The sequence below is a fragment of the Macadamia integrifolia genome, chromosome 11 (assembly GCF_013358625.1).
Source record: "Macadamia integrifolia cultivar HAES 741 chromosome 11, SCU_Mint_v3, whole genome shotgun sequence".
NCBI lineage: Eukaryota > Viridiplantae > Streptophyta > Magnoliopsida > Proteales > Proteaceae > Macadamia > Macadamia integrifolia.
Window position 1 is genome coordinate 5,416,126 of NC_056567.1, and position 11,106 is coordinate 5,427,231.

The following is an 11,106-nucleotide window of genomic DNA, read 5'->3' on the forward strand; positions in this document are numbered from 1 at the left end:
CGTGGGATTTGGAATCCTTTGTTGAGTTGCAGAGTTAGTGGAAGATGATACGGGGTTTTGGCTTAAGCCATCCATTTTTTTGTGGGCTTTGAGCCGGCTAAGATGGAGTCATATTTATCTAATCGAAGTATTATGAATCTAAAATAAAATTTCTTATTTTGACCTTGTTCCAAATTACTCAAAAGAGATTGGAAAGGGGTAGAGAAAAGTAGCAGAACTGCTTCCTGTTGATGACAATGCTGAAGGTGGAGTGTCAATTATGTTTCTTGGAATTCTTTCTTAGGCTGCATTTGGTAGCATGGATTTAGTTCTCAGTATCGGTATCTGTATCAGTCTTTGCCGATACTGATCTAATCCGGATCTATATTGGAAGGGATCCATACGTATCGGTCATTTTTGCCCATTGCTTTTCAGAAATATATATATATATATATATATATTTTACAGCTGAAACGATATGGGTAATCAATCCGAATCAGTTAGGGATCAGGGATCGATCTTAGCTAATACCTATATGATATGGCTGATACGATATTGATACTTGAAATCATGTTTGGTAGTCATTCAGTTTCAGAAACAATGTTTCGTGTCAAAATCATAATTTTCTGTTTCTGTGTCAAAATTCTATTTTGGGATAAAACTCAAATGTTCCAACATTTCTCTGGCCTTTTTTTTATCCGATTTGTTAAAAAAAAAAAAAATGAATTGTAGATACCAAACAGAAAACTTCATTTTCTTATACTCATGAAACTCAAAAACTTCAAAAACATTTTTTTTAGATGATTACCAAACGCAACCTTAGTCGTTTGGTTTCTCTGCTTTGCATCTTTTTAGTTCTTTGGTTTAAATATTTCATTATTTTGGCCAAGAAAAAAAAAAGTCACAATAAATGGCTTGGTTACAAACAGATTATCCGTTATAAAAAAGTAATAATATTAGATATTTTATTATCAAAATATTGCACAAAATAAGGGACTTTTCTTGGATGAGCCTCCGATCTTTTATGGGCTTTCATCGATGCGCTATTTGCGCAGGCCTGAGTGCCTGAGTCTTCAATTGTAGGACTTTGTTGGTTGGGCCCGTGCATGAAGGCTTGGGTTTTTCATTCGGGCCTTCTTGAAGATAGGCACCCTTTGGGCCGATGTTTATAAGCTTGGGGCTTTTAATGTATGTCCGTTTGATGACTCAGTGCATGGATGTCACTTGCGCATTGGCATAGGCTTTGGCCTGGAGATTTAGTAATTAAAAGGATTAGGGGCTAAAGCCCATGTTACCATGGTCGTGAGGCCACGCCCATATGCATAAGGCCCATTTGATCTTCATGACACCTCACCTCAAGCTTCAAATTAAGACCATAATTACTTCATAGAATAGCCAATGACAACTCACAAATAAGGGTAGGTGAAAGGACTTGCTTACTTGTTGAACTCTATAACAGAAAAATGAAGATAGCTATATTAACTGCATTAATCGCCTATGCCTCTTTTGAGTACCCCCACCACCCCCCCCAAAAAAAAAAAAGGAATTCAGTGTGTTGGAGGTGAAAAATATATGGTGTGCAATCTTTCAGTAATCTTGAATTTTTTTTAATATCTTATTTTAGCTTCTTGGTCAGTTCTGTTGGGGCTGAACTTGACAAGTGAGCATGAAACTTAAGTTCCGCCCATTATTCAGCCTCATTCAACTTGATAGGTGACACAACAAGGCATACGATCCATAGGTATCTTATGGATGTGCTTATCCATATACCAAACAACTTAGAAAATTGAAACACATATATATCAACATAGAAAGACTCATAATTTCCAATGAAAATTCCTCTCTATCCAAATTTAATGATGAAATAGTATAGAATTTGGTCACTTAGAGAATATATATGACCACCAATCCTATGATTAATAAGATCCAAACAATTGCAATGCCAATGACAAGCTTCAAGATGAAAATTCTATGAGAAACAGATGGTATCAATAGGCCTAAACCAACACAAGAAACACTGATATCAGAGGATTTAAAGAGAAACATTCCTTCCTTGTTACCAAATTGTTGTAATTAGGATTTTTTTCGCAGAGTTTGTTAACACTAGCTAGAAATGCCATCTAGCCCCATACCTCCCAATGTCTCACTATGCTCAGACACAAATCACACAACTTCCCATGAAATGACCGCATAGCCCTCTCACAAAATGAAAAATCCCCACTGGAGCAGGGGTCACGCGACAAAGCAGCGACCCATCCCTGTAGTAAAGGCCCTACTTAGCGCTAGCCTGGTTTTAAACTTTTAATACAGACTCGGGGCTATTAGCCAACTCAATGTCTCAAAGTTACCGCTGTTAGGAGCTGAAAATGCTCTGGAAAACCACCTGCGTCCTCCTTCACAAAAACCGCTTTACTTCTTTCTCTGTCCCACTCACCACCCAAATAACCTCCCATTTCCCCCCAATTTCAAATCTAAAACACTTCTGCATCAAAGGCCACTTAAAAGATGCCCTGATAGAGATGGCAATTCAAGGGGAACAGATGTGTTTCGAAGCCTACGATTCTTTGTTAACACAATGTGTGAACCTGAAAGCTGTTAGAGAGGGCCAGAGAGTCCATGCCCACATGATAAAAACTTGTTATCTCCCTCCTGTTTATCTCAGAACCAGGCTTATAGTTATGTACACTAAGTGTGATTGTCTTAATGATGCAAGGCAAGTGCTTGATGAAATGCCTGATAGGAATGTTGTTTCTTGGACGGCTATGATTTCTGCTTATTCTCAGCGAGGATATACATTTGAAGCTTTGGATCTATTTGTACAGATGTTAAGATCAGGTATTCATAGGATTTTATGGTCCAAAACATTTAATATGAATATCTAAGAGTTTCAAATTATGAACTCGGTTGTAAATACCGATGCATTGGTGTAGGTGGGTTTTTATTTCATTACAGTAAGACCATTTTTTCCCTTTATTTTCTTTAAATATCTTCATAAAGCTGACCTAAATTTTAAGGTTGCATTTTAGGGTGTTGACACTTGACAGTGTTATAGGTTTGTGTTTCCACTAAGTTTGCCCAAGTGATTGACTCTCAATCGACTAGTGCTTTAGCAAATTAGGTGACTGTGGCCTTGAAGTCCAAGCAGCTTGCCAAGTCTTTGACCTGGGAATAGCAGAATACAATAATGGGATTTTATCCATTTGATATGCTAGGCTGAAACTTGTAAATGGGTTGAAGAGAAATTGAATAGTAAGATTGGTAGCTGAGAGAAAAGGTCATTCTTGATGGGTTCACTTTTGCTATACTGTGTCATTTTCATGCAGTCATATAAAATAAAATTCTTGCAGGTACATTGCCAAATGAGTTCACTTTTGCGACAATACTTACTTCCTGTTCAGGTGTTTGTGGCTTGAACCATGGTAGGCAAATTCACTCTCTCATAATCAAGAGGAACTTTGAATCACACATATTTGTTGGGAGCTCACTTCTTGACACGTATGCCAAATCTGGTGAAATCCATGAAGCACGAAGAGTCTTTGACAGGTTGCCCGAAAGGGATGTTGTTTCTTGCACTGCAATCATTGCTGGCTATGCTCAACTAGGTCTTGATGAAGAGGCATTAGAATTATTCCGCCAGTTACAGAAGGAAGGGATGGAATCGAATTATGTGACCTATGCTAGTGTTTTAACTGCATTGTCTGGGCTCGCTGCATTGGATCATGGCCGACAAGTCCACAATAGGGTCCTCCGGTCAGAACTGCTGTCTTATGTGGTTCTCCAGAATTCTCTGATTGATATGTACTCAAAATGTGGAAGCCTCACTTACTCAAGAAGGGTTTTTGATGGGATGTCTGAGAGAACTGTCATCTCATGGAATGCAATGCTCGTGGGATACGGTAAGCATGGGCTAGGAAGAGAGGTGGTTGAACTTTTCAGGATGATGAGGAAAGAAAATGAAGTCAAGCCTGATACTGTAACTTTCATGGCAGTTTTATCAGGTTGCAGCCATGGGGGCCTGGTTGATGAAGGGTTGAGTATTTTTGAAGAACTGGTTAGTGCAGAAAATGGAGTTGAGCCAGAGATAGAGCATTATGGATGTGTTGTTGATTTACTTGGACGTTCTGGACAAGTAGATAGGGCTTTGTCCTTCATCGAACGGATGCCATTTATACCAACTGCGGCTATTTGGGGTTCACTTTTAGGGGCGTGTAGAGTTCATGCTAATGTTCCTGTAGGAGAGTATGTGGCTCAGCGTCTTTTTGAAATTGAGCCACAAAATGCCGGGAACTATGTTATTCTTTCAAATTTATATGCCTCTGCGGGAAGATGGGAAGATGTAACCATGTTGAGGCAGTTGATGATGGAGAAGTCTGTGACAAAGGAGCCAGGGCGAAGTTGGATCAAGCAAGGGCGGACAGTACATAGTTTCCATGCCAGTGATCGGTCCCACCCAAGAAAGGAAGAGGTATTTGCAAAGGTGAAGGAATTGTCTGAGAAGATCAAGGAAGCAGGTTACGTTCCTGATCTCAGCTGTGTCTTGTATGATGTGGATGAGGAGCAGAAGGAGAGGATACTTCTAGGCCACAGTGAGAAACTGGCCCTGGCATTTGGGATGATTGTCACTCCTCCAGGGCTTCCTATCAGGATCATGAAAAATCTTCGTATTTGCGTGGATTGTCATAATTTTGCCAAGTTCGTATCGAAGGATTATTTAAGAGAAGTATCCCTTAGGGATAGTAACCGTTTTCATCACATTGTTGGAGGAACATGCTCTTGTGGAGATTACTGGTGACGATTCTTCACAAGCTACCAAAGTTTTCTGTTGCTTTGGGAAAACCTAAGTAGTGAGGTCCTTTTAATATAAATTTAAGGCTACTATTGTTGGGAAAGAAATCAGAACCCCTGGAATCCAGAATTTCAGACGTAGTCAAACTGGAGCTCAGAGGGAAGGAGAATTAAAGGGAAGGCAGTTGTTTCAGATATACCATTCAGTTGCCTTCCTGCAATGAGTATCAGGTCTGTTGGGTTCTGTGAATCCTGCCGCTTTCATGGTTATGGTATTTTCAGTAGTGAATTGGTCTAGATATGTTAGTAAAAAAATCACATTTCAATTGTTCTTCATTGATGTGTCACATTGGTCTTTTTCCTTTCTTCTTTATTTGATGGTTCTACAATCTGCATTTTCTTATATAAACTCATAAGCAAGCTTATTGTTGAGGTAGGAATGGTTTTTGGAGATTTTTTTAATTAAATCTACATAAATTGACTATAATTAGTTGAAATTGCTACAAAAAATATAAGTTTGTTCTAATTCATTATAATATGGGTTGAGATTCTTCTTTTCTGGAAATGTTGAAATGGTATAATACTCTGTTGATCGGCCATCCACTGGCAAGGTCTGATTGTACTATGGATTGACTGACCTAACCTTGGTTGAAGCCTTGAATCAATTGGGACCTATCCGTTATCAAATCTGGAATCAGTAATCCATGAGATCTATATGTTTTTTTTATGCGTCTCTTGTGGACTGAGTTAACAAATTCAGATTCTAACTTATGATATCTAATGACAGGATTTTGAAATTTTTTGGTTAAATAATTAATAAAACATAGTCTTCAAACAGGTGTAGAACCAGAAAACTCTGATGAACTGAAACTAATATATAACTGGGGGAAAGAAAAGAAAAAATAAAAAAGGGGGCACCACTTGATCTGTATGGCTGGAATCACCATCAGTACCCCAACCTTGGAATCATCCCCAAGGGTTTCCTGAAATCACCGTCATGGACCTTTTGAATCACCATGGTAGGGAGCATACTGAATCACCACAGATCCAAAGGCTGAAGCCAAACCTTTCGTCAATTAAATCGGTATTACATGGAATATCAGAACCACTAATTTTTAGATTCACTAACCCTCAACTTTATATTCTCAACACAACTCACAAATTAGAAAGTTCCTAAATTTCTAAACTGGGGAACCAAGGAATCTGAAAATAGAAACTTTCAACAGCTTCTAGAGTTTCTAAAACTAGAAGTAACAGTTTTTAAACAAAGTAGAAACAATCCAAATTAGTCACTCAATATGGACCCAATCTACCCTAAATCTTCTAGAAAATTGAAAATAGAAATTAGAAACTATCTGATCTCTTGTAGAACTCAAATCTCTCACACTTGGGCTTATAGAATTGACCTTTTACAATAGAAAATAGAAAACCCAAAAATAGTCAGTCCATGACCCATATAACCCATTGGGTACTTAAAATTAAAGGCTATTGCTCCATTCTTAATCCAGTTTGCCTGATAGCCCTGTTCGGCTGGTGCATCATTTGTGGTTACTGATCAAGGTGCACCATCAATTGCATACTGAGGCATCTGGATAGTAGGCCAGCAGGCCTTCTTTGAACCCTGAGTGCAAATACGGAGTTAGCAATAAGTCGGTCTCTCATTCTGTTCACAGCTGTATTATTATTTCAGTCATGGATATGCTGATGATAGCCTTTCTTTTTGGGTACATAATGATTGGAATGGTGCTTTTACATTTTTCTTGTAGAAACTTGAGCTGTTGATGCCTAAGGTCATGATCTCATTTCTTCTGTTGAGAAATTTTCATTGCCTCTGTGTGAGTTTTTATTTTATTTTTTAGAACTAAATGTTCACTTCAGACTTTTGTTCTCCGCTTTTAAACTGTATTCATTATGAACGCTTGATTGATTGGTTCGTATCAATCATAATGATATTCTTTTCCATTCTTGCCTCTTCTTTCTGTATTCAGTTCCTTATTGATTCTTGTGAGTAAATCCTGTAAAGCACATATATATTTCTATCACTTCCCTATAAATACCATACATTTACTCAAACTTTCACATTTGATTCCCCCAAAAAAGTAAACTCCTACCTCTCCTTCTCACCTGATATCAACGGAGAAGGGAGAGGTCATAGTTTACTTTTTTGGGGGAATCAGATGTGAAAGGTTGAATAGGGGAGAGCGTGAATAAACGTAGGGTAAGTATAGGGGCTTGATAGAAATTTCCCATATATATGTATAGGAGAGTGATATAACTTTTCCCATACATATCTATGTACTCTATAAAATGGCATACTTATGTTTTTTGGCAAAATTTACCATCTGACCCAAATGCCCCCATTTACTATTTAAATTACGACTAATGCCCCCATTTAACATCTCTCCATATTTAAAAAAAAAATAAAAAATACTCTCCATAATTCATAATTATCCACTATCCATAATTATCTCCCTCTCCCTCTCTCTCCCTCTCACTCTTCTTCCCTAAAGTGGGGGAGAATTTAAAAAAAAACCCATTTAACACATCTCCATAATTATTTTAAGAAAAAATTCTCTCCATAATTATCTCTCTCTTCCCTAATCGTGGAGGAGAGAAATTCTCCCCCATTTAACATCTATTCATAATTATTTAAAAAAAAAAAAAATCTCTCTATAATTATCTCTCACAATCTCTCTCTCTCTCACACTCTCTCTTCCCTAAATGTGGAGCGGAGAAATTCTCCCCCTCCCCACTTGTAACACCCATATTCACTCCTATCTTAAAGTCACCACTCTCTCACATTAATTCTCACCACTCTCGTTCACTCTCATTCACATTCACATAGATTCTCAAATGAATATATATTCAAGTGCTTGGATAGCTTGCAGCAGTTCTTCTGTGGCCAATTTCACGATATGCTATTAGGTTCTTAAGTTGCAGCTTTGAGTGAGACTTCTCTCATATTATAGCTTGTATGTTGGAGAATTCCTCGTGGTTTCTGATTTACTTGCATTTTGTATTTAAGGTTGGTTTCTCTCTTTTCCTAGGATCAGCGTGTTCTTCCAATTATCCAAAACGCCTAGCCGCTTCAGTCATCTTATCTACAATCAGTTGTAATCGGTTTCAGAACACGTTAGAATTTGTTGTCACCTTTTCTCTTCGATCATAAAAGCCTGATTTAATTATTTGTTATTGTTTTTTCTTAATTGGAGAATTAATTTGAGTTGTTGTTATTACGAAAATGATAAAGGTTCTGGAATCCTACGAAAGTTAGTACTAATGGATGATGAGGTATGTTATCGTATTTTGTGTGTCCTTGAATTTCTCAACGATTTCATTAAACATCACAACTTGTATTCGAGTCCCCTGCGTAAATATTACTTTCTCATAAATTAGGGTTTGATATTACCATTTCCCTCTAATAAGCTAAAATACGATAACATACCTCATCATCCATAAGTACTAACTTTTGTAGGGTTCCAGAACCGTTATCATTTTCGTAATATGTAAACTACGGCAACCCTTACCTTCTAATCCCTTTGGAAAGGCTTTAGTTGTTTTATTTTGTCAATATTTGTCATTTTTCCTGTAAGAGAAATTGTAGTGGTCATGAAAAGCTAGGTAGATGGAACAAGACGAGGGCTGCTAACAAGAAATTTAAAGAGGCTAGGTGTTTTGGATAATTGGAAGGACATGCTGATCTTGGAAAAAGAGAGAAACCAACCTTAAATACAAAATGCAAGTAAATCAGAAACCACGAGGAATTCTCCAACATACAAGCTACAATATGAGAGAAGTCTAACTCAAAGCTGCAACTTTAGAACCTAATAGCATATCATGAAATCGGCCACAGAAAACTGCTGCAATCTATCCAAGCACTTGAATATATATATATATATATATATATCCATTTGAGGATCTATGTGAACGTGAATGAGAGTGGTGAGAATTAATGTGAGAGAGTGGTGACTTTAAGATAGGAGTGAATATAGGTGTTACAAGTGGGGAAGGGGAGAATTTCTCCGCTCCACATTTAGAGTTTTTTTTTTTTTTTTTTTTTTAAATTCTCCCCCACGTTTAGGGAAGAGAGAGGGAGAGGGAGATAATTATGGCTAGTGGATAATTATAATAGGGGAGAATTTTTATTTTTATTTTTTTTTATTTTTTTATATGGAGAGATGTTAAATAGGGGTATTAGTCGTAATTTAAGTAGTAAATGGGGGCATTTGGGTTAGATGGTAAAGTTTGCCAAAAAACACAAGTAAGTCCTTTTATAGAGTTATAGAGTATATATATATATATATATATATATTATATATGTATGGGAAAAAGTTCTTTTTTGGGGGAATCAGATGTGAAAGTCTAGCACCTGTGTTTATCTCTCTACTCCTCACATGATATGACCTTGCTGCCCTCCAATTCATTGGTGCGCTCCCCTATAAGAACTAGATAGATATCGGTACAATGTTCTGAGACATCCAGTTGAACAATTGCATCTAGTTGTTCCTATACTAAGTATATTTGCTCTTTTATGCTAATAACTATCAACTGTGTACCGGACTCTCTTTACATAATATTTATCAAATTAATTAATCTAAATGGGACACAGCCAGTTAAACCGGTGACTTTTAACTCGTCTCATTAAAGGCTGGTGGGAGGCTCAGATTTATTGATTGGTACATGAAAGGCTGAAATACTTCTCCACCCAAAAGGCAGAGACAATTGATTTCAATTCATCCTCTTCTCAAATTTCTTCCTGAGATCTCACATGAAAGCTACTTTGTAAGGTTTATGGCACTAAAGTTTTCTAGGGTTTTTTCTTTTACTTTCTTTCCTCAGTTTTATTTTCTTCTCTAGATTTGATGTTTGAGCTTATTTCTTATTCCTTTGTGTTCTCCACTTTTAGTCTCTCATTACTGTTAACTGTTCAAAGATGTTAAATTCTCAGGTTCATTTCATGAGAAAAATGATATTCTCAGTCAAGCAGTGTGCATGCTTTGACAACACCTATGGCTTTGGATAGATTTGAATGGTGAAATCAAATCCATGTAGCCATGCCACATTTTGTTAGAGTAAGGTGTAGTTTGAGTTGAGTTGAAATCTGAAGTTCTAAACTTTGTACTGTTGCCTTCTGATTGCAATGGATGAGAATGGTTGATTACACTGATTTTAAAATGGATATTGTGGTAAATGTTAACCAGATTGACCTTGATGGATATTTTGGGAGAAAGTAAGATGAAGACTCGGCTTGAATCATTCATTATCTTTGAGCTAAAGGACTCTTTTTTCATCTTCCAGTATTAGCTCGCGTTACTTCTTCCTGGTATATTCTTTGGGTATGCATTACTCCTGCACTTTCAGGCTTTAATGGAAGACATGTTTTTCGGATGCTTTGTCATTAAATTTATTATCATGGAAGAGAGTTTTTCTTGAATACAGGTGCAACATGTGAAAACTTTTCTGAAATAAAGCACAATTTAATCTGTAGTTATCATAATTATCTGTTTTTCTAGTGAAAGATCACAGTATTATTGGTCACATTAATATCTGGGTGGAAGTCCATTATGTTTGCATCGGAGATCACTTATATTCAGGATCTCAGCTCTTGGGTGCACATTTACCATCTTGGGTTTGGGTTGCGTATAAAGAATCAATCTGCACTACCGCATTCCTTCAGATATTTCTGTTGATATGCCTTAGTAAGTATGCCTTGTAAGCTTTGACATTTCAGCTACTCTGTGTCTCTGAGAACAGTATGTGCATTTGTCTTATATTGCCATGCTCAGGTTTTGCATTTTCTGTTCACTGGGTAACTTTTAACTTTTTATGACAACCCTAAATCTAAACTCAAGAACTAAAAGCATTTTTACCGAAAAAAAAAGGGACTAAAAACATTGAAAAAGACTGAAAATCTTACTGAAACAAAGTTGAAGCAATTGAAGAACCATGACAAAATTCTGGGTACATATTTATTAACATTTTCAGTTATGAGCAAATTTATTCATTGCCCTTTTCTAAGGAAATATATATAGGCCTCTGTTTATGAAAAAAAAAAAAAAAAGTGATTACCTAAAAGAACAAAATTTATTGGTTTGGCCCTATAAAAAAAAACATTTTTTTCCTCTAAGGAAAAAAAATTGTATTTTGACTTTTGAAACGATGAAATTTTGCCTTAAAAAATTGGTTTATAGTTTGCCTTTAATTGACTTATATCAATTGTCCCCAATAGGTTGAGATAATGTAAATGATTCATTTTGATTTCTAAGAAGAAATTGAGATCAGAAGTTAAGGCCATTAAAAGTACATTCTTTTTACGAAACCTTCAAATTGGATGGTTATCCC

At 36.6% G+C, this 11,106-nt stretch overlaps 1 protein-coding gene across 4 annotated transcripts in view; it reads left to right on the forward strand.

The window, feature by feature from the left end:
* The first annotated feature begins 2,097 nt into the window (after positions 1–2,097).
* LOC122093920 (putative pentatricopeptide repeat-containing protein At3g13770, mitochondrial) overlaps positions 2,098–11,106 on the forward strand; it is a 10,451-nt gene continuing 1,442 nt past the window's right edge. Inside the window, exons 1-3 of one of the 4 annotated variants that reach the window (XR_006144599.1) lie at positions 2,098–2,814; positions 3,378–4,995; positions 9,966–10,100. Coding sequence is in view for 1 of the 4 variants with exons in the window: in XM_042664470.1 (XP_042520404.1) it covers positions 2,346–2,814; positions 3,327–4,771 (1,914 nt within the window). In the remaining 3 variants the exon portion in view is untranslated. Of the gene's footprint in view, positions 2,815–3,326; positions 5,101–9,965; positions 10,101–11,106 lie in introns of those variants that run through there. The other 3 variants (XR_006144596.1, XR_006144598.1, XM_042664470.1) reach the window with 3 other exon arrangements.